This window comes from Puma concolor, chromosome A1, assembly GCF_028749965.1.
Source record: "Puma concolor isolate L17-30 chromosome A1, mPumCon1.1.hap2, whole genome shotgun sequence".
Taxonomy (NCBI): domain Eukaryota; kingdom Metazoa; phylum Chordata; class Mammalia; order Carnivora; family Felidae; genus Puma; species Puma concolor.
Genome location: NC_141667.1, coordinates 116,397,365 through 116,422,029, shown reverse-complemented (window position 1 = coordinate 116,422,029; position 24,665 = coordinate 116,397,365). Strand labels below are relative to the sequence as shown.

The window sequence follows — 24,665 nt, the reverse complement described above, 5'->3', positions numbered from 1 at the left end:
CAGTGCTTCTCAAACTATCTGTGGTGAAAAGATCAGTATGGCTTTTTCTTCCCCCCAGTCTTTCACAATCTTTGCTCTGTACCATTTTTGATGAGACAAGTCCAGGGATCACATGCTTGGGTATCATGGCTATGTCAAATTGTTAAGAACTTCTAACATTTATTCTTAATTTCTGTACTTAAGTGGACCAGTAACAACAACCAGTTCTCAGATGGGCATCACGTTGTGGTCTAGTTTGAGCAGTACTGCTTCAAGTGACCTCTTTATACTGGTATCACAATAACACTCCTGCTCAGTGATACCTTTGGCCACTAAATGTAACAGACTTTCCCCTATGTATCAATTGAAAAAAAAAAAACAAAACCAAAACCCAACAAAACCAAAAATATATTTTTTCCCCTCCCCACCTTAAAGTTATTGCCAGTATACAGAAACAGCATTTAGGATTACTGGGTGACTGTTTCAACTCAAATTATAATTTACCAGGAGTATTTTTACATTTCAAAATCATTTTTAACAGCATTATTCTCTCAATAATGATCCTAGAAAAAAAATAAAAATAATTATATAATTATGAAACATAAGATTAATTATAAAATTATATAAAAATATATAAACCTAATTTGTGATGCTGGGAGGAAGGGTATTTCATGAATCTTACCTACAGATTCAGTGGTGAAGAAAATAAACAACGCTTGCACTATCCAAGTTTTCAATGTCAACATCTTGCATTAGATATTTCTGTAAAAGACATACAATGGTATTATCTTCAATATTTTTTCTCTTACAACACATAATAACACAATTTCTGAAGCTCTTGCTTCCACTGTATAATCATCTTCTAAACGGTGATAAAATTTTATGAGGATGCAGAAAACAAATTTAAGTCTTCAAAACATTTTTCTTTATTCCCACTGGAGTTATGGCTAATAAAATAGTGATGGAAAACAACTTACACTTTAAGATCAATTAAAAAAGCAATCCTGTTTCTTTTGATGTGTAGACTTGTACTATTAGTAAACACTATGTGAGACAATACTTCAGAGAGACAAATTTCTTCATGGCAAAACCCACCAAAACCAACCTCAAAAGATACTCGCCAGAATGGAAAAAAAAAAAAGTTTGTAATTCATACCATGACCAAAAATATCCCCTGATATATGAAGAATGCCTACAAATCACTAAAAAATTCCAACACCTAGAAGAAAAACAAGCAAGATGAGCTGAACAGACAATTTATAGAAAAGGAAATACAAGTAATTTAAACATATGAAATGATACTCTCAACTTCACTCATAATGAGAGATGCAAATTAAAACTACCCCAGACAGAAATACAAGATAAAAGAGACACGCTGGAAAACAATTTGGCAGTTCTTTACCAAGTTAAAAGCACATAATAACACTGGGCATTTCCACTCCTAAGAATGTATCCAAGAGAACTAAAAATACATGTCAACATGAAGACTTTTACTCAAATGTTCATAGCAGCTTTAGTCATAATAGTCCCCAACTAAAAAAAATGTCTATCAACTGGTGAATGGATACACAAATACCCAAACAATCGTATATCCATACAATAGCATACCACTCAGCAATACAAGGGAATGAACTAGTGATACATGCAATAGAATGAATGAATCTCAAAACATGTGGAACGAAGGAAGCCAGACACAACAGGCTATGTACTGTATAATTCCATTTACAGGATATTCAACAAATGGCAAAATTAAGGTGACAGAAGGCAGATAAAGGGCTAACTGGGGCTGAAGTGGGGAAGGGGAATAAATGTAAAGAGGCACAAAGGAACTTTCTGGGGTGATGGGAATGTTCTATGACCTGAGTGTGGTGGTGACAAGACTACACATTTAATATTCAAATAGTCAGTAGTCAAAATTCACTGAATTGTGTTAAGAATAGTGAAAGCTCTAAGATTTTACCCTACTTGCAAGCTAACAAGTTAGCTTGCCAGTTCTATGGATACTGGCAGAAGACCTGAAACTCCTGTTGTCAGAGACAAAAGACCTGATTACTCACACCAGGAGCAGCATTTTCAGATTATCAGCATTTTCTTGCGCCAGTTGCCTGAGCCCCAATTCCGACACAGCATTGTGAAGAGAGTCAGGTAACACCTGTACACACAGTGGGTTATGTTACAGGAGAGAAGACTGAGCTTAAAAACCCAGATCTTTTCAAACGTCAGTAAGCATGCTTGCCTTTTACTCTGGAGGAAAACATTACCCCTATTTTTCAAGGTTGTAAGCAAACCTTCAAGAGACCTATGAGGAATTGTATCCTAACAAACTGTACAGTAAAAATTGATCAATTTTATTCTTTATAAATTAAAACTCAATTTAAAAAACCCAGCAAAATCTACTTGGACAAGGTGTATACCCAAAAGACATCAGTGCCTCACTCCTCTAAAAGACACGTACAGGAATGTTCATACAAGTGTTAATCATAAATAGTGAAAAGTAGAAGCTGAAAACCAGAGAAATGGTGGAACAGAAAAATTCAAGTAACTAAATCACAGTAATGAAAAAGAATTACAGGTACTCAAAACAAAATGACTGAATCTCACATACAATAGAGAAGAAAGCAATCAGACACAAAAAGTATACATGATTCCCTTTATACAAAGCTCAAAATCAGGCAAATGTAATATGTGGTGATAGAGATCAGAATAGAAGTTATTTTTTTGGGTGGTGGAGAAGAGGACAGTAGAGAGCAATCTGGGATGCTAGACATGTTCTATATTTTGGACTATGGTTATGGTCTGTGGACTTCATTGCATGTAAGTTGCACAGTAAAAATAGTAAAAAAATAAAACAAGAACTACCCAATATCATTTCTAGTTTTGGTCAAAAAATAAAAACTAAAAAATTATCAACAGTGTTATGACTGTTGAGACGTTGAGACTATGAGACTACGACATAAAGGCCGTCTCATACACTGCACATTACAGTATAAAATGGCATAACCTTCCCAATAAACTGTACACTTAAATCTGTGAATTTTATTATTTGTAAAGTAGAACTCAGTTATAAACCAAGAAAAGAACCTATGCACAAAAGGCATATGCTCAGTTTTGCATTATCCATCAAAATTAAAACACCTATGTTTGAATGTAATGATTATATTTCTAGTATTTTATACTACAGATATGAGCAAAATGACACATATAGAAGATTATCAACTACAGCATAGTAAAAGGCTGAAGCAACCTAAATGTTCGTGAATCGGGGAGCAGTTAAATTATAGCACATCCAAATAGAGCATACATGTACCTACAAAAATGAGAAAGCTCTAGATCCACAGGTATGTAATGATATCTAAAATACTGTTAATGTAGGGGTGCCTGGGTGGCTCAGTCAGTTGAGCACCCGACTTCCGCTCAGGTCATGATTTCGCAGTCTGTGGGTTCGAGCCCCGCGTCGGGCTCTGTGCTGACAGCTCAGAGCCTGGAGCCTGCTTGGGATTCTGTGTCTCCCTCTCTCTCTGCCCCTCCCCTGCTCATGCTCTGTCAAAAATAAACATTAAAAAAAATTTTTAAATACTGTTAATGTAGAGAACAGTATATTTTTGGTATTTGTGGGAAGAAACCACAAAAAGGTAAAACACACAATCATTTCCTTATATATGCACAAAACACCTCTAGAAGGATAAAAATTCAAATACTGGCTGCCACGAGGTAAGACACCTAGGTAGGAGGGAGACTCTCTAGCATATACTAGTTGCACCTTCTATGTGACTTTAGTACTTAATCAAAAAAACTAAATTAAAAATTTTTTTTATGTTTGTTTATTTTTGAGAGAGAGGGAGAGACAGAGCGTGAGCAGGGGAGGGGCAGAGAGAGAGGGAGACACAGACTCCCAAGCAGGCTTCAGGCTCTGAGCTGTCAGCACAGAGCCTGACGCGGGGCTCAAACTCACAAACAGCGAGATCGTGACCTGAGCCAAAGTTGGACGCTCAGCTGACTGAGCCACCAGGCGCCCCCAAAAAACTAAAATTAAATTAAAAAATTCTTGATGCATAAACTCTCCCAAATAACACTATCAACTTCTTGGTGAGGGCTTCACAGTACTATATTTGGAACAAAGTATTCTTTCATTAAATAGTAATACTAACTTGATTTTATGCACTCCCTTACCATGTAACAGTCACTCCATAAACAATATGTTCATGAACTATTTAGATTCTCCCAAGGTAAAGGTATAAAAAAAGTTAAGGCGCAGGAACCATTTTCCTCCACCTGTTGTATCTCTTATTTGCCAACTTTAAATAGTCCCATATGAGAAAACTCCACATCACTCAAGTGTTGATCAAAACAAAATAAAATATCAAGGCATGTTAGGAGAGCGATATGTGGTCATGCCATCCTGACCACCCCCACCAAGTACCTTGTTCACACTGTGCAGAGGATTCTCTATGGTTCCTGGAAACTGGCAATCTTTCTACTTTTGCACTATATTCTTACAACAAAACTCCAAAAGAAGAGATCCCATGAAGGTATTTATAGTTACCACAAAGCAATTAGATTTATCTAAGCGGGGCCACAAACACATTAAGTAAAGGAAAACAGGCAAAGTTAGGTTTCACATTTTTTAGTTAGAAAACAATGTTTCCTAATTTTTAAAGGATTGTCATTGAGATGTGATGAAGATATATGCATTACGGAACTTAATTTCATAATTCAAACCTAAGAGATGGAAACACAGTAGCACTAGCTAAAATATTAAATGCAATACCGCCAACTTAATTTTGGGGCTTATCTTGTTTTAAAATGGATAGAATTGACAGTATCCTGCTTATTGTTCCTGTCCTTTCAGTTTGTTGACAAGACATATTCAATTTACAGTTCTATTATTAGCATTATCCTCCTTCATCTCTTGCAGAATTTTCCATACATATATTATAACCACATTGCAAACAATGATTTTCCTTGATATTTGCATGTTATTTTGGAAGATTTTATGGAGCTAAAACATAACTACTAACCACAGATACAGGGAATGTTTATTCCAAGCAATGGGTGGTTCTTCTGCAGTGGCAATTCCTCAACTGTGGTGGTTCAACACAGTAATGCGTTGAAAGGTGCTATAAGACGCATCACAAGTAATTCACAACTATTAAAGTAATAAAGTTAATAAATGATGTAAAAAATAAAATAAATTCAACACTGTCTCTATAGTTGATTGTTCTTACTTTGATTCCCATGGATTTTCTCAAGTGTGAAAATGCATGGGAATTATAATGGATAAATATTTAATAGCTTTGCTCTTTATAACTATTTTTTATAATTATGTTATTTGTGGATTGTGATTTTTGAGTCTCTTGTTCATTTCACTTTGAACCAAGGACAGAATAAAGAAGCATGAATAATATGTATAGATATAGATTTCATGGGAGGAAGAATGTCAATATAAAGTTAATTACTACAGTAACATTACTACTATAATTGCAGAATAGATGAACTACAGTTGCCAAATAGAAGGCAAAGTAATGTTTGTTGAGTAAGCTGGGCAGGGATGAAGATGGGAAAAATTTCAGCATGGTATCATGTATACATAGTACAGTGTTACCCTGAAAAGTCTGCAAAAAACCATCAAACTTATATTAGCTAATTATTATTTTATTTATTTTTTAAAGTTTATTTTTGAGAGAAAGAGAAAGAGAGCACATGCAAGCAAACGGGGGACAGGAAGCAGACTCCAGGCTCTGAGCTGTCAGCACAGAGCCCAATGAGGGGCTCAAACTCACAAACCATGAGATCATGACCTAAGCAGAAGTCGGAAGCTTAACTGACTGAAACACCTAGGCACCCCTAACTAATTATTATTTTAAAAATTATCCGGCTCTGCTCTATTCCATTAGTACTAATTACTAATTCCTTTTTTTTAATTTTTTATTTTATTTTATTTTATTCATTTATATTTTTATGAAATTGTCAAATTGGTTTCCATAACTAATTACTAATTCATAACTAACATTTTTATACTACTGTTTTACATTATAACAAGTGCTTTTATGTAAATTATTTCACTTGACTCTCCTAATATCCTAGAGAAGCAGGTAGGTAGGGCAGGGGTTACTATTTTTTTATTTTTTTATGAGTTTATATTTTTAGAACAGGTTTACATTTAAACCAAAATTGAGAGGAAGGTACAAAGAATTCCCACATACCCTTGGCCCCCACACAGGTATAGCCTCTCTCATTATCAACGTCACTCACCAGAATGGTGCATTCTACCAAAGTTGAACCTACATGACACACTATAAGCAACTTAAGTCTATAGTTTACCTTAGGGTTCACTCATGATATTGAATTCAATGGGTTTCAAATGGCAAGGATTAACTACTGGAACTTCACAAAAGAAAAACAAGACAGGCTAAGTTACTTACCCAAATCACAAAATTAGGAAGTGAAGTAGGGATGTGAAACTAAGTCTTCTGCCTCCAAAAGTCATGTTCTTTTCATTGATTCTCACTATAAAGAGAGGAAAGCCTTATAGAGAAAGCTGGCTTTGATAATATTTATTATATGCTTACTTCTTAAATCCTTGCCTAGTATAAGGCTTTCTGAAAGTATTCCATTGTAGATACCTTCTGACTTTCAGAATAGACCAATCCCATAAACACCTGTATAACAATATTTAAACATCCCTTTTTTTTCACGTTTATTCATTTTTGAGAGACAGAGACAGAGCGTGAGTAGGGGAGGGGCAGAGAGAGGGAGACAGAATCCTAAGCAGGCTTCAGGCTCTGAGCTGTCAGCACAGAGCCTGATGGTGGGCTCAAACTCACAAACTGCAAAACCATGACCTGAGCCAAAGTCAGACACTTAACCAACTGGGCCACTCAGGCTCCCCCATCCTACTGTTTTAATACATACTTGGAAACATTATCAGCCCCTCTGTGCCTAGTCCAAACTTCCCTGATTTTCATGTAATGTCACAGAAACATGAAAGGGACATTTTGTTGAATTTGACAAAAGCAGTTAAAACAAATCTTTAACAGAATCATACCTTTTAACCTTTCACTAACAGTTAAGACTACTAACTCTTCAACTGCCAAACTATTTTATGCACACAAATAAAAACTCAGTTTAAAATCCAAAGCTAGGTTAAATCTGGTGTAAAAGTAATGGCAGTTCTTCTTTGAAATGTAAAAGATAACTTCAAACTTAGGAAAGGAGTTGAATCTTCCATTATTGTTTCACAAATATTAACACTTTGATATAATTTAATAATATATAAGAAACTGAATTTATAACAATGATATATTAAAATATAAAGGAAATAATTATTTTTAAATTTTCAAGTGAACAGCAGTTGAAAATGTCATGTACAAGTCCTCTATAATCCCCAGAGTAGTTTGATGGAATTTGATGGAAACTCTTGCAAAATTTTTATTTGTATATTCTAAAATTATACTGTATAAATACACTTTATTTCACAAAAATGTTCTATAACTTGCTTTTTTCCCTTACTAAAGTCAATACATAAAGATTATTACATTTGCTCAAATTCACCTTCTCATACAGGTTTTCCCTGGCCACCCAGTATTGCTTATCCTCCTTTCCTGTTTTTTTTTTTTTTTCCTCAATGGCACTTAATACTTTTTAAAACAGCTTGGCAAATATTTCTTATAAAGAACCAAATAATAATTATTTTAGGTTTTGTGTGTGTTAAGGTCTTTGTTGCAACTAGTTAACTCTGTTATAGATAATATGTAAACAAATGGGCACACTATATGTTAACTAACTTGGATTTAAATTAAAAAAACAAGGGATGGCTGAATTCTAATAAAACCTTATTTAATAAAATAGGATGCAGGTTAGACTAGGTCTGTGGACCATAGTATGCCAACACTTCAGAAAGTGTGCCAAAATAGTATTTAATTTACTTATTTTGTTTATTGGCTGTTATGGGTTGAATTGTGTTTTCCTCCTGAACGACATGTTGATCTCCTAACCCCCAGTATCTCATAATATGACCCTATTTAGAAATAGGGCTGTGGCAGGGGCGCCTGGGTGGCGCAGTCGGTTAAGCGTCCGACTTCAGCCAGGTCACGATCTCGCGGTCTGTGAGTTCGAGCCCTGCGTCGGGCTCTGGGCTGATGGCTCAGAGCCTGGAGCCTGTTTCCGATTCTGTGTCTCCCTCTCTCTCTGCCCCTCCCCCGTTCATGCTCTGTCTCTCTCTGTCCCAAAAAAAAAAAAAAAAAAAAGAAATAGGGCTGTGGCAGATATAATTAGTTAAGATATCATAATGGAGTGGCCCTTAATACTGGTTGCTTGTCATTATAAGATAAAACACACAAGCACAATGCCATGTGACAACACAGGCAGGGATTGGCTACCACCAGAAGCTACGAAGAGGGAAGAGGCAAAGATTTTATCGAGAGTTTCAGAAGGACTTCTGGCCTCCAGAACTGTAAGAGAATAAACTTCTCTTACTAGAATAACTTAATAGAATAAACTTTTATTGTTTTTTAAGTCATCCAGCTTGTGCCATTTTGTTACAGCAGCCCTGGGAAACTAATACACTGTGCACCTAAAATAGAAAGCAAGCAAATTAGGCAAGAAATTCTGTGTGTTTTGTTCTCAACTATGCTCCTAGCAACAAGAATCATACCTAGAATGGTAAGTACCTCAATATATTTGTTGGATGGATAAACTGACTTCCTTGTTGTAAGCTGGTACATGATATATTAGTGGAAAAAATATACTATAATATAACGAGTCCCAAGTCTGGTGGGATAAAGCTTTCATTTCTCTTTGGAAAATAGCTAGTTTAATAGCTAGGTCATATATATGGTAGGTATATATTTATTCATATTCTTCTTTGGTGATGTGTCCAAATATTTTGCTCATTTTTAAATTGCATTTGTTGTTTTTTCATTACTATGTTTACAAAGTTTTAAAAATATATTCTAGGGGTGCCTTGGTGGCTCAGTCGGTTAAGCATCTGACTTCAGCTCAGGTCACCATCTCACAGTTCACGGGTTCAAGCCCAGCATTGGGCCGTGTGTTGACGGCTCAGAGCCTGGAGCCTACTTCAGATTCTGTGTCTCCGGCTCTCTGCCCCTCCCCCACTCACACTCTTTCAAAAATCAACATTACAAAAAAAACCCCATCTATATATATGTATATATATATAGATGACTGGGTGGCTCAGTCAGTTAAGTGTCTGACTTTGACTAGGTCATGATCTCACAGTTCATGGGTTTGAGCACCACGTTGGGCTCTGTGCTGACAGCTCAGAGCCTGGAGTCTGCTTCGGATTCTGTCTCCCTCCCTCTGCCCCTCCTCTGCTCAAGTTCTGTCTCTCAAAAATAAATAAATGTTAAAGAAATTAAAAAATATATACATATTCTACATATAAGGTCTTTATTAGAAAATTCTTTTAAGTATATTCTCCCAATCTGTGGCTTATCTTTCCATTCTATTAATTCTTTTTAAAGAGCAGAAATATTCATTCTAATGAAGTCCAATTTATGAATTAGTGTTTTTGGTATCTAAGCACTAATCTTTTGGTATCTAATTACTGTATCTAAGAAATCTTTGCCTACCTCAAAGTCCCAAAGGTTTTTTCCTATGTTTTCTAGCTAAAAGTTTTATAGTTTTAGGTTTTATATTCAGGTCTATCAACTATTTCAAAATAATTTCTATATATGGTATAAAGTAGGTATTCAAGTTATTTTCTTTACATATGAATAGCCATTTGTTTCCAAACTGTATGTAGAAAAACTATCCTTTCTCAAGTGAATTACCTTTATACCTTCATCAAAAATCAACTGTCAATATATGTGTGAGTCTGTTTCGGTAATCTTTATTCCATGGCTGGGTAAACATTTTATGTAAAGGGCCAGAGAGAATAAATGTTTTAGGGTTTGTAGATCACAAGATATCTGCTGGAACTACCCAATCTGTTTTTGTGGCACAAAAGCAGCCATAGGTAATACATAAACAAATGGGTGTGGCTGTATTCTAATAATACTTTATTAAAAAAAGGAGGCAGCCTAGATTTCCCCTGTGAGCGCTAATTATCCAATTCCTGCTCTATTCTGTGGCATGATGTATTTGCTTATCTTTATACAACTATTCCAGTCTTGATGACCGTAGCTTTAAGTCTTGATATCAGTGTTCTGGGTGTACTTAAAAAGCAATGCTTTTGCTGGATGGAGTGTTATATAAACGTCAATCTCATTGACAGTATTATTCAAATCTTCTATATCTTTAGTAATTTTCTACTTCCTCTATCAATTATTGAAAAGGGGGTATTGATATCCCCAAATAGAACTCTGACTTTATTTCTTCTTGCAGTTCTTTCAGATTTTGTCCTATATATTTTGAAGCTACATTATTAGGCACATAAATATAAGGTCTTCCTGATGAATTGACTCTTCCATCATTGTGCAATGATGTTCTTTACCAATGGTAATATTCTTTGCTTTGAAATCTACCTTGACATTATAGACAATCTAACCTTCTCTTCATTAGTGTTATGGTATATCTTTCCCCATTCTTTTATATTTAACCTGTTTGTTTCTTCATATTTAAAGAGCACTGTTTGGGGGCGCCTGGGTGGCGCAGTCGGTTAAGCGTCCGACTTCAGCCAGGTCACGATCTCGCGGTCCGTGAGTTCGAGCCCCGCGTCGGGCTCTGGGCTGATGGCTCAGAGCCTGGAGCCTGTTTCCGATTCTGTGTCTCCCTCTCTCTCTGCCCCTCCCCCGTTCATGCTCTGTCTCTCTCTGTCCCCAAAATAAATAAACGTTGAAAAAAAAAATTAAAAAAAAATAAATAAATAAAGAGCACTGTTTGTCTTTTGTTGCATTTTATTTGTTTTGGTAACCAGGATACAGTTGTATCTAATCTGACAACCTCTGCTTTTACTGGGTATCTAGGCCACTTACATTTAATATCATTATTGAAACAGTTGGGCTGAAAGCTATCACCTTTGTATTTGTTTTTTACTTATTTAACCTCTTGTTTCCCTTTTCTTCTTTTACTGTCATGTGTTCACTTAATTACTTTTTTTTTTTATCATTTCCATTTTGTCTTCCTTGTTAGCTTATAAGCTATTAAATCTTTGTTTTGTTATCTTAGTGGTTACTTTAAGGTTTATAGTACACACAGTATAGTATAGACAACTTAGTAGTCTACAAGTGATGTTACAGCACCTCATGCACAGTAAAGTATAAAACAGCATACATCCATTTCTCTCCTCTTGATCTTTATACTATTTTTGCCATACAACTTACTTTTGTATATTTTATAAACTTCACATGTAGTTTATAAATATTATAAACCATGCTGTCACTATTTTTTAAAATAATTATTGTAAGAGAAGACTAAATAATATAAAAATCTTGTATATTTATCCATATCACTACCATTTCCAGAGTTTTTCATCCTTTGTCTGGGTCCACATTTCATCTGATACTTTCATTCTGCCTGAAAGACTAAGTATATATATGTATGTAGGTGTATATATATATATATATATACACACATATATATGTATGTATATATATATATACGCATATATATATGTGTGTATATATATATGGCAGCAGACCCCCACTTGTAGTGGGTCTTGTAGTGTGAGTCTGCTTGTAGTCACACTTGTAGTGTGGGTCTCCTGGTGATTAAGTCTTTATATATCTAAAAAGCATTGCATTATTATTTTTCATAGATATTTTCACTGGGTATAGATTCTCAATTGACAGTTTTTTCTTTCAGTACTTAAAAATGTAGCTATTAACTTCTTGCATGCACTGTTTCTAATGAGAAATCTACTATCATCCTTGTCTTTCTTCTTTTGGATGAGAAATCTTATTTTCCGCTGGATGAATCTAAGTTTTTTGTAACTAGTTTATCACTAACTTTGAGCAACTGGACTATAACATACCTTGGTATAGTTTTCATCGTGTTTCTTATGCTTAGAGTTGGCTAAGCTTATTATTTCTGCTGGTTTATAGTTTTCATCAAATCTAGAAAAATTGTGGCCATTACTTCTTTGAAGATATTTATCTCTGACCCTCCTGCTTCCATCCTTAAGGATTCTAACGTTTTTTATTTATTATTGAGAGACAGACAAAGACGGCATGAGCATGGGAGGGGCAGAGAGAGGAAGGAGACACAGAATCTGAAGCAGGCTCCAGACTCTGAGCTGTCAGCACAGAGCCTGACACAGGGATGGAACCCACAAAACACGAGATCATTACCTGAGCTGACGCTGGATGCCCAACCAACCAAGCCACCCAGGCACCCCCATCCTTAAGGATTCTAATAACATGTATTATCAGGATGCTTGAAGTAGTCCCACAGCTCAGTGATGTGAGCTGTAAGTCCATTTTTTTCTTTCTTTCTAGGTTTTATAATTTCTACCGCTATGTCTTTAAGTTTACTAATTTCTTCCTCTGCAATGTCCAATCTGCCATTAATCCTAACTTATGTATTTTCCATCTTACACAATGTTATTTGTCATCTCTAGAAGTTCAATAGGGTCTTTTTCATATTTTCTATAACCTTACTTAGATTTTTAAACATACAGAACATAGTCATATAATTATTCTAATTTCTTTGGTAATTTTATCTGTGTGAGCCCTGGGTGAGCTTTAACTTTTCTTATTATATAATGTACTTTCATGCTTCTTTGCATGCCTAATAATTTTTGACTGTATGCCACTGAATTTCACCTTATTTGCTATTGGATGTTTTTGTATTTCTACAGTGTTTAGAAAAAAAATTTTTTTTAACATTTATTTTTGACAGAGAGAGAGACAGAGCATGAGCGGGAAAGGGGCAGAGAGAGAGGGAGACAGAGAATCCAAAGCAGGCTCCAGGCTCTGAGCTGTCAGCACAGAGCCCAACACAGGGCTCAAACTCACAGACCGCGAGATCATGACCTGAGCCGAAGTCGGATGATCAATTGACTGAGCCACCCTGGTGCCCCTAGAAAAAAATTTTTTAATGTTTATTTATTTTTTGAGAGAGACAGAGAATGAGCACAAGCCAGAGGTGGGGCAGACAAAGAGAGGGAGACACAGAATCCAAAGCAGGCCCCAGGCTCTGAGCTGTCAGCACAGAACTCAAGGTGGGGCTCGAACCAATGAACTGTGAGATCATGACCTGAGCAGAAGTCAGATGCTTAAACGACTGAGCCACCTAGGTACCCCCTGTACTTCTATACTCTTGAGCTTTGTTCCATGACACAGTTAAGTTACTTGGAAACAGTTTGGTCCTTTCACATCTTGCTTTTAAGATGCACAGGTATCTACGTATTTACCCAAACAATAAAAAAAAAAAAAAAGATTAATACAAAGGAATACATGCACCCCAATGTTTATAGCAGCATTATCTATAATACCCAAATTATGAAATGGCTTAAGGGTCCACTAACTGATGAATAAAGAAGATGTGATATATATACACATCAGAATATTACTCAGCCATCAAAAAGAATGAAATCTTGCCATTTGCAACAGCATGGATGGAGCTAGAGAGTATTATGCTAAGCAAGATTAAGTCAGTCAGAGAAAGACAAATACTATGTGATTTCACTCATGTGGAATTTAAGAAAGAAAACAAATGAGAAAAGGGGAGAAAAAGAGAGGTAAACCAAGAAATAGACTCTAGCTAATAAATTGACAATTACTAGAAGGGAGGTAGGTGTGGAGACAAGTGAAAATGGGGATTAAGAAGTGTACCTGTGATGACTTCCAGGTGTTGTATGTAAGTGTTGAATCACTATATTGTACACCTGAAAGTAATATTATACTGTATTTTAACTAACTGGAATTTAAATAAAAATAAAAAAAAAAATACACTGGGTAGGATGGGAGCAGTGCTTATTCTAGGGCGATTTATTCCCTACTACTGAGGCAGGATCCTTCTGTGTACTCTCCAATGTCCCAGGAATTAGGGTTGGTTCCCAACCTGGCTGGTGAGGACAGGTACCATTCCTGTCTCTATGGAAGGATCAACCCTGTTATCTTTACCGTCTCCAGGAGGTTTTTTCCCTGGCATGTTTCTTTACATGCATGCACTGGTCAGTACTCAGCTGAACAGCTGAATGGGACATCTGAAGCTTTCAAGAGTTCTCTAGTATTCTGTTCTGTCAACTCTAGCACCTTTGTTATTCCAGGCCATTTCTGGAAATCCAAGAGAATCCACATCCATGGGACTTACCCTGCATTCCTACCTATGCCATGGCCTGGAAAGTTTCTCAACGTACTAGGATAGTGCAGTCATAGGGTTCATTTTATTTGTTTCCAATCTATCAAGATCACTGCCTTTCATTATCCAGTGTCAAGTGTCTTATCATTGCTTCATGTGTTTCTCCTATTCTATGGCTGTTTCAGGCAGGAGGGTAAATCTTATCCTTATTATCCTACTTTGGCCATAAGTCCAAGGTGCACAGTCACTTGGATAACAAATCAAACAAGGATTACATAATAAAACTATTATCAAACTATGATGAGTACTGGTGTGAAAAATCCTAATTAAAGCATTGCAAGTTTATTCTAGCAATGTACATGAACACAAAACAAAACAAAAACCATAAATACTAACAAGTATTTAGCCTAAAAATATAAGTATAGTCCAATATGCAAAAAGATAACAATGCTATCCATATTTATTAAAAGAAGAAAACTATATAATCATTCCAATAGATGCTTGAAAAGCATCTGATAATATTCAAAAGCTTCACTTAAAATTTAAAAATAACAACAAAGTGTCAGAAAACTAAGACTGAAAGAGACCATCCACTTGATGAAGTATAATAAAGAAGAGGATGGATTCTGGAATCCGACCACCTATGTTCAAATTCCAGCTCCTTAATTTTGTATAACATCTTAGCCAAGTTATTTGATATCCCTCACTTTCATTTTCCTTACCTGTAAAATAAGGATAACACTACCACCTACCTGCATACTACCTAGGACTTTTGGGAAGACTAAGCAAGTCAATAAATGTGAAGTGCTTAAAACTTACCTGGCTGACAAGTATGTACTCAATAAATGGTCATCTGTGGTAGCACAGTACTTTATCAGAAGCCTACAATAAACATCATATTTAAAAATAAGAATTAGAGGGCTGCCTGGGTGGCTCACATGGTTAAGCATCTGACTCCTGATTTCCTCTTAGGTCATGATCTCAGGGTTCATGAGATTGAGCTATGCATTGGCTCTGTGCTCGCATAAGGGAGCCTTCTTGGGATTCTCTCTCTCTCTCTGCCCCTCACATGCTCTCAAATTAAATAAACTTAAAAAAAAATTAGTTGCATTCCTGTCAAAGTCAGAATTCAAACAAGATGCTTGGAGTCATCACTTATTCAATACTGTTCTAGAGGGCTTAACTAAAAATAGAACAAATAAATATGATATAAAAATGGAAAAAGAAAAACATATAAATACCATCTATTAAGAAAAAGAATGAGAACCAAATGACAAACTACCACAACTACTGAGAGTTTAATAAACAAAAGATCATCAAAAAACATAGACAGCTCTCCTATACATCACTAATAACCAATTAGAAATGTAAAAGAAAAAATCCTATTCACAACACCATCAAAAACTATATCTAAGAAAAAAAAATCTAATAAGAACTATGTAAAAAAAAAAAAAACTATGTAATAACTTTATACAGAAAAGTATAAAACCTTACTAAACAGCTCATTAGGAAGACTTAAATATCATGGAATGAAAAACAAAATATATATAATAGAGACATCAGTTCTTCACAAATTAACATATTAATGCAATACAATTTTAATCCAAATCGCAAAGTGGTTTATTACAAAAATTTACAAACCAATTTAAAATTTCATATGAAATATTAGATAATAGCCAAAAACCTACTTTCAAAAGGAAAAATAAACAGAATATTGCTGTATCATCTGTTAAGACATACTATGTTATAGTAATCAAAGCACGGCATTGGCATATGAATAATTCTACCAATGGTACAAAACAAAAAATCCAGAAATAACCCATGTACATTTAAGAATTTAATTATCTTGGGGCACCTGGGTGGTGCAGTCGGTTAAGCGTCCGACTTCAGCCAGGTCACGATCTCGCGGTCCGTGAGTTCGAGCCCCGCGTCAGGCTCTGGGCTGATGGCTCAGAGCCTGGAGCCTGTTTCCGATTCTGTGTCTCCCTCTCTCTCTGCCCCTCCCCCGTTCATGCTCTGTCTCTCTCTGTCCCAAAAATAAATAAACGTTGAAAAAAAAAATTTTTTTTAAAGAATTTAATTATCTGATTAAAAAAAAAGCATCTCTTATCACTGGGGAAATAAAGGACTATTTAATAAATAGTATTGGGACAGCTGGCTCCACAAGCAAAAAGATAAAGAGCTCTACTTCATCACAGATACATACACTTCAAATTGATTACGGACCCAAATGCAAAAGCAAAATTTAAGAGTACTGGAAGAAAATACAGAGTATGTTTATGACCTTAGAGAAGAAGGCCTCTTACAAATTACCACTGTTTTAGACATATGAAAAGGCCTAAAGAGTATTGTGACAACCATCCATGCTCTCACTACAGCCTAAGAAATAAAACTTAACAAATAATAGCTGAAGACAAATAAACAACCTTAAGAAGTTCAAAGTTTACAGGGTAGACTATGCACCCAATGCTACAGAAGCATATAGAAGAACTCAATTCAGAAAGGGCCCAGGAAGGCCCAAATATGAAATATGAGTAAAGGTTTTTCTAAACAGAGAAAACAGCATACACATTAGCTATGCCATCTTTGACTCTAAATGTCAAATGAAGATTATCAATGGCAAAATTCCAGCACATGCCAGTGTACAAACCAGAGCTGTACTATCTGAAACATAGCTGTGATGAGTTTACTTTGTGTTAGGGAATAGAGGTGAGGGAATATATACTAGAGAACATCCAACAAAAAACAGATTGTGCAGACAACCTATATGAAATGCACTATTCAGAAGTAAATATACAAATCTACCTCAAAGCAGAGGATGAAACTGAGTAAACAGAAAATGAAAATTTGGAGGTAGAACACCCAAATTTTAACCGGACAACAGATTTATTGTGCTGAAAGGAATAAAGCTCCTGCTCTGGGTATGTTTACATACACAGCTTTGAAATGATAATCTATACTATAGGCACATTTCAACAGATGAAGCTCTCAAGTCATGATCAAGTAGCTAACTTCTCATTAAATCTCATTAAGATATACTAGTCAGACAGAATAAAAGAGACTGTAACCATTGTGACAATATCAAAAGTGTTTCTGAAACATTCCATATTGTTGACTATCTTTGCTTCCTGAATTTCTTTTATCTCCTGGTTTCTATGTAACAATATTATGTTGTTGAAATCTTTCCTTTGTCTATTTTACTGTCTCCTTCATTGAATTCTCTGCTAGGTTTTATCTCCTGGCTATGAATGGAGCCAAGACTATTTAGGATCTAGTACTTATTTTTTAAGTTTATTTATCTATTTGTGGGGGGGGGGGGCAGAGAGGGAGAGAGAATCCCAAGCAGGGGTCCCACCCTGTCAGTGCCCCAACGCAGGCCTTGAACCCACGAACTATGAGATCATGACCTGAGCGGAAATCAAGACACAGTCACTGAACTGACTGAGCCACCCAGGAAGCCCTAGGATCTACTATTTTTAAAAAATACTAACTTCTTTGAAGATGTATGACTTGAACTATCATCTTCAAACAAAGTAATTTCAAGAATTCTGGCTGGAAACTTTCTTTTGATTCCAGTTATATATCACTGTCTTGGATATTCTGCTTCTGACTCAAATAGAAAGGTCTAAAAACAATACACACATATTGTATACATACATACATACATACATAAATGCACCTGCTTTTTACAAAAGTCACAGTACTCATCTTTTTACCCCATCTAAGACCACCCTCCTTGAACTGCCTAAGTCAATGGGGTCCATTGTTGTCCCTTATCTATTAAATTCTAGCTTGTCCAGTCTTCTTTCATGATGTCTTTCTCATTTGTCTCTTCTTACCTACCCACTGCCATGACCCATGTAATCTAGGCACTGACCATCTTAGTACTTATCACTGCCTTCCTGCTTCCAGTCTCTTTCCATCCTCCAAATCATTCTAACATTAAAGGTGGATGAATCTATTTATGACATTACTTTAAACTTGTCATTCTTTTCCTTAAAAGAGGAAACTTGAATGGCGAATATTAATGCCAAATATTTTAGCTATTTAAGAGTCTAAATATTTGGCTTCATGTGCCTGTCTCACTTATCTTCTCCAATATTTAAAATCTATTCTGGAGAGGCCTGGCTGACTCAGCCATAGAGCATGTGACTCTTGATCTAGGGGTTGTGAGTTCAAACTCCATGTTGGATGTAGAGATTAAAGAATAAATAAATAAATAGTAAAGTCTCTTCTAAAAACCCCCTCTACTCAGACTTTCCTCAAGCTATCCCACCATGATAGACCTAAAGAGAAGAGCAAACAATCTAATGAAGCTTTCATTTTACTTGACCTCATCTTGCCATTCACAATCTGATCTACATTTTATCACTCCCGACTAGCCACTCCTAGCCACTAAGTTCAAGCCACTGCAAACTACTAGACTTTCTCTAACACAGTTATTTCAGAGTTTTTACATCTACATATCCTATTCCCTGCCTCTAGAATGTCTTTTCCAGACTCTGCTTTGTACTGTGTATAACTCAGATGAAACACCATCTCTCCTGTGGAATTTCCCCCCACTCCCACAAACATCTTTGCTCCCAATGCACTCGAGTACCGTTCGGTAACAGGACCAATAACACTGTACTTCGTATGCCTTGATATTCTCAGAATCTAAGATACTTTGAGGCACATAGAGAACAATTAAGAGTGGGTTTTAAAAGACTTTCTGGTATGGTCATATTATTCTAGTCACTGACATTCAAGTATACTACATGAAGAGACAGTATACGCATCACGGTTAAGAGCTCAGATTCCGAAGTCAGGCTGTCTAGGTATGAATTTTGGATCTACCTCTTATTAACTCTGTGGCATTAGACAAATTAACCTCTCTTTGCTTTAGCTGCCCTCCTTGTAAAAGGAAGATAATAACATTTACCTCCCAAGGCTATAAGGAATAAAAGAATTAATATGGGCAAAGAGCTCAGAAAAGTGACTGGCGTAAAGTAAGGATTACATATGTGCTGGATATAATATAGCTTGGTTATTTCTGACCCTTTCTACACAGACCTCTATTTGGAATGGGTTTCCTTCATTTTTCTCCTTATCCAAATTTTACAAAGTTTTCAAGTCTGACCTCTGCTCAGTCTTTTGTGATCATTCCAAACCTTAAATAATCACTCCCGAATTTATATATCTACGGCATTTTCTGTATCATTCTGCATCTAATTAAAACTGCCTTGCACCCTTGCAATTTTTCATACATTTGTCAGCACAATTTCTGTAAATTCTATCAATGTCCTGACGATATTTCCTGCATCTTTGTGAATTCCTGGAGCCAGTTGTGTTTAGTATTTGTTGTGTAAAATAATAAATAGACTAGAAACTTCAACTCTGATCATAATGCCTTTGCAATCAAAGAAATGGAGAAGGCTATGAGAACATTCCACACATTTCTCTAGGAGCCAAGCTGTATTAGGGCCAGGGAATCCTGACTCCTGTTAAAATAAGAAGCACTCAAATAAGTTTTTTTTTGGGGGGGGGGGAGGATGGGGAACCCTCTCTGCAGAACAGTTATGGGGGAGTCTAAAGTTCTCAAACTGTAGTAGTGGACCCTCCATGAGAAATGTGTCAGCATGAAAAAATGACCAACAGCGAGTACAGGACTTGCAATTACATAGATCTAGGTTTCAACGGACACTGAGCCTCAGTTTCCTTCTTTATAAAGTGGGTACTGCAACATCTCCTTCATAGGTATACAATAATCGAAATTGCCCTAACATTTAACTCCAGTGCAAATTCCCTTAGGAAAATGTTGAAATAAAGTGAAAACACTGCAACTCATAAATAAAAATGAGAACACTGTACACATTTTTCATTACATAAGAAAATATCTTAAGTTAGCTGGCAGCAGTACTGTAATATTCTAAATTACCTCTGAGAAAATTAAACGTGCATAATATTGTCAATTAATACAGACATGCAAAGAGTGAAAAATTCCACTACAAAACTTATTCTCCTTTTCTCACACTTTCTCCATCCTGTAATTTTTTTCTTCCACTTGTGATTAAAAACAAGTGTTCAAAATTATCGCCCCCCCAAAAAAAAGCTGGAAAGCATGATTTAACTTAATATCAAGTTGGTTCTATAAATGTAAAATTCCATTTACAGTCCAAAAATACTTCCAAATGGGAATTATCATGAATTTAAGAAATTAAGATAATGGCGAACAGCTCATATGATGATCTGAGTCAGGAATTTCAAATTAAGAGTTGTCCAACTTGAAGCTGGCACTCACACAGTCTAAAGGGTTTGTTTACAGCACTGTCTTAACCAAAGGCTTCAATCTTTTAGAAGAGTCACCCTGGCATTCTAATCACTACTTATTTTAAAGCAGTGTAATCGGTGAAATGACCCCATACCAACTACACAAATTAAACCGAAATGGGTGTCCTTTCTTAAGGTAAAAAGAACAAAAGTGGCAAGTCTTACTTCTAACCTGATATTTTTTTCAAAGAAAAAATAGTTATGAATAAAATGCTGTCCATCTCCTAAAAAACAGAACCTTGCTGCGTGGAATAACCTTTAAGCTTGGTGAGGAGGGGTGAAATTTTAAAGATGAATTTGGTGCTTTTTCAGATACAGCGTTAGGTGGGCTTCGTTAGAACTGGTACACGTTAGAGATAAAAAGAATAAAGACGTCAGTTTAAAATGTTTTAAGATGAACTTCCAACAGTGTTGAAACATTACAATTTCAGGATGAAAAGACGGCTTTGGGGAAGAGACATTAACCTCCAGGTAGAAAATGAAGAGTCAAATGCGGGGCTAGAGGAATTAAAGGGGCAAAAAGTGGGGATTTGGGGGCGAGGGCCTGAGAAGGGTACGTGTGTGTGTGTATGTGTGTGTGTGTGTGTGTGTGTCCGCGCGCTGGAGGTAAGGTATGCACTTAGGGTTGAGAAATGTAGGTGACAAAGTTGTAGAGATCAAATTCGGAGGTGTGCGAATAGGGAAAGGAACGAGGAATGTGGGGATTTCCAGACTGGGATTAACAAATTTAGGGCTCGCGCGCTGTTGGGGCGCCCCTCTCGCGAGGGAGGGTGGCCCTCTCCAATGCCAGGTCTCCGGGCCCGAACGCCCGGACCTATAGCCCTCACCCTCCCGCTACACGGCCCTTCACTTGGCCACGGAACCTCCTCACCTCAGGCCGCGGCGCCTCGCTCCTCAGCTTCTGTACAGCGCACGACTCCGTCGGTGCCAGGCCGGGCCCGTGGGCCGCGCAGCCGCGGCCTCCGGCTCAGCTACGCCCGGGCGTTCCCCGCGCGGCTCCACGGGCCTCTCGGTTCCTCGCCTCGGCTCCGGCTCGCTCCCGGCTCCTTCCCGCAGACGCGGCACGCGGCCCTCCTCCCACGGCGGGGCGCTGCGCCCCCTGACCCCGCCCCGCAGCGCCCTCGCCGCGCCCCGCCTCCGGACTTAGGGACTGTATGCTGATTGGCCCCAGACATACCCTGCGCGCCCGGGCATTGGGTCGGCTGCAGCCCGACGGCGAAGGGGCGGGACACCAGGCAGCTGCGATTCCCGTAACGAGGCTGCCGGCGTCCGGGATTCCGGTGGCTGCGCCCGCGTCGCCTCTCCTAGACCAGATCGAAGGGTTCCCCCCACCTCCCCTCTGCGGGCGGAAAGAGCGGAATGTTCCATTTTTCCGTGGAATAACGGGGTCGTGAACTGAAGCCCGGGTGCTTTTTATGCCTGCCGCCATCCCTTCTCGCCGCGGTTTCTTCGGCCTTCCTTCTCAGCCTTCCCTGAGGGACTCTGTGCCGCGAGGGACCGCCGGCCACCCTTAGGGACAGAGGAGGTGTGGGAACTCCCCGGGGAAAATGAAGAGTCCGATGGTCGTGACTGGACACCAGATTACCGCAGATCGTGGGGGCGCCGGCCTTGGTCCAACTCTTACACAAACGAACCTTGCCATGATATATATTTTTAACTTACTGAGTTGGTTGTGATTGATCAGTGAACCCCAGAGCTGGTGACACACCAAGAAACTAGTTTTTCTTTGCGGTTTGCACCTCCTAATCTGTGATAAAAATACCTAGCAAAAACTAATTTCATTACATTCCTCCCCCGCCTGGGAAATGGGCCTTCAGGCTCACCGTGATTTTTTTTTTTTTTTTTTCATTTAAGACAGGGAATACTTTATTCAAACCCATCAGAGAAATGGACAGCTTGGATCTATAACAAAGAGTTGTGTTTTAAAGCATAGGTCAGTAATTGTATATGAGAGTATACACTGCTACATACAAAGTAACTGATCAGAGCACAACTTTTCAGTATTCAAAAAAGAATAAGCTTCCCTGTAAAAGCAGCGCCGTTGTGACATTTTTACCTTTAGTTTTCCTCTCCTTCCTCTTCACCCTCTCCTTCAACAGAATCCACACTAACCTCCTCATAATCCTCAAGGGCAGCCATGTCCTCATGGGCCTCAGAAAGCTTTCTTTTCCTGCATGCCCTCACTCACATACCAGTGAACAAAGGCACGCTTGGCATACATCAGGTCAAACTTGTGGTCCAGGCGAGCCCAGGCCTCAGCAATGGCTGTGGTGTTGCTCAGCATGCACACAGCTCGCTGCACTTTGGCCAGGTCTCCACCAGGTACCACAGTGGGAGGCTGGTAATTAATACCAACTTTGAAGCCAGTGGGACACCAGTCCACAAACTGGATGGTACGGTTGGTCTTGATGGTGGCAATGGCAGCACTGACATCTTTGGGAACCACATCACCACAGTACAACAGGCAGCAAGCCATGTATTTACCATGGCAAGGGTCACATTTCACCATCTGGTTGGCTGGCTCAAAGGATGCATTGGTGATCTCTGCTACAGAAAGCTGTTCATGGTAGGCTTTCTCAGCAGAGATGACAGGGGCATATGTGGCCAGAGGGAAGTGGATGCAGGGATAGGGTACCAGGTTGGTCTGGATTCTGTCAAATCAACATTCAGGGCTCCATCAAATCTGAGGGAAGCAGTAATGGAAGACACAATTTGACCTATCAACCTATTTAGGTTAGTGTAGGCTGGGCGTTCAATATCGAGGTTTCTACGACGGATGTCATAGATGGCCTCATTGTCTACCATGAAGGCACAATCAGAGTGCTCCAGGGTGGTGTGGGTAGTGAGGATGGAGTTGTAGGGCTCAACTACAGTGGAAACCTGGGGAGCTGGGTAAATGGAGAACTCCAGCTTGGACTTCTTGCCATAATCGACAAAGAAACGTTCCATCAGCAGGGAGGTGAACCCGGAACCAGTTCCCCCTCCAAAGCTGTGGAAAAACAAGAAGCCCTGAAGACCCATGCACTGGTTGGCCAGTTTTGAATTCAGTCCAAGACAAGGTCAATGATCTCCTTGCCAACGGTGTAGTGCCCTCAGGCATAGTTATTGGCAGCATCTTCCTTGCCTGTGATGAGCTGCTCAGGATGGAAGAGCTGGCGGTAGATGCCAGTGCGAACTTCATCAATGACTGTGGGTTCCAGGTCTACAAACACTGCCCTGGGCACATGCTTGCCAGCACCCGTCTCACTGAAGAAGGTGTTGAAGGAGTCATTTCCTCCCCCAACGGTCTTGTCACTTGGCATCTGGCCATCAGGCTGGAAGCCGTGTTCCAGGCAATAGAGCTCCCAGCAGGCATTGCCGATCTGAACACCAGCCTGGCCAGCGTGGATGGAGATGCATTCACGCATGTTGCTGCTTTGCGGCTGCCGAGCAGATGGCAGAGAGGAGGAGAGGTTGTTGCTTCTTATAGCGCGACTCTTAGGCAGTCGATGTAAGAGAACCTTCAGATTTTTTTTTTCCCTAAAGCAAGATGAGGAACTTAAAAGATAAGCTGTGTGTGTGTGTGTAAAGAAACACATGAGAGGCCAGGGCCTTTTGCGGAAAAATGACAATCTGTAGGAGGGCAATATACCTATAAATTAACAATTATAAAGTTTTTCATTACATTGAAGATCCAGAGTAAAACGCAGGATATACTATGATCTTTTTGTTGTTCAGATAATTTTTAAAAGCAGAGAAGTAAGTCTAGTGTTAAGGGAGTCCCAAGCAAACTTGGAGATGGCGCTCTGACATAGACAAGGCTTCAGTGTGTTCAGCTTGCTGCTCCTCATCATCCCCTGGCTAATTTACAGAGTGTGGCTGGATTGTATTCTAGTTCTGCCATTTATAGGGGTGTTTAAAACAAACATATAACATCTAGTTAAGTTAAAATTTTTATTTAGATCTAGCAAACATTTATTTAGAGGCAATGTGTAGTGGTTAAGTGTACCTTCTGCTTCCAGATGACCTGAGGTTGCATCCTGGTCCTGTCCCTTACCATGTCTGTAACCTCTGGCAGGTCATCTTGGTTTCTTTATCTGAAAAATGAGAATAAAGGTACCAACCTAATAGGGTTGCTGTAGAGGTTAAGTGAGTTAAAATAGATGAGGTGCTTTGTATATAGTAGGTGCTAAATA

General features: G+C 38.2%; 1 protein-coding gene and 1 pseudogene across 5 annotated transcripts in view; both read right to left on the bottom strand.

Moving 5' to 3' along the window:
- IL6ST (interleukin 6 cytokine family signal transducer) overlaps positions 1–21,503 on the bottom strand; it is a 55,410-nt gene extending 33,907 nt beyond the window's left edge. The window contains exons 1-4 of one of the 5 annotated variants that reach the window (XM_086700739.1): positions 21,362–21,503; positions 6,402–6,486; positions 2,037–2,131; positions 662–741 (exon numbers count right to left, since the gene is read on the bottom strand). In XM_086700739.1, the coding sequence (XP_086556865.1) occupies positions 662–725 (64 nt within the window). In that variant the 5' untranslated portion in view covers positions 726–741; positions 2,037–2,131; positions 6,402–6,486; positions 21,362–21,503. Of the gene's footprint in view, positions 1–661; positions 742–2,036; positions 2,132–3,286; positions 3,498–6,401; positions 6,487–21,361 lie in introns of those variants that run through there. The other 4 variants (XM_086700744.1, XM_086700747.1, XM_086700754.1 and 1 more) reach the window with 4 other exon arrangements.
- An 835-nt stretch (positions 21,504–22,338) lies between these two features.
- On the bottom strand, positions 22,339–23,989 carry LOC112860599 (tubulin alpha-1A chain-like; annotated as a pseudogene).
- Positions 23,990–24,665: the final 676 nt, after the last annotated feature.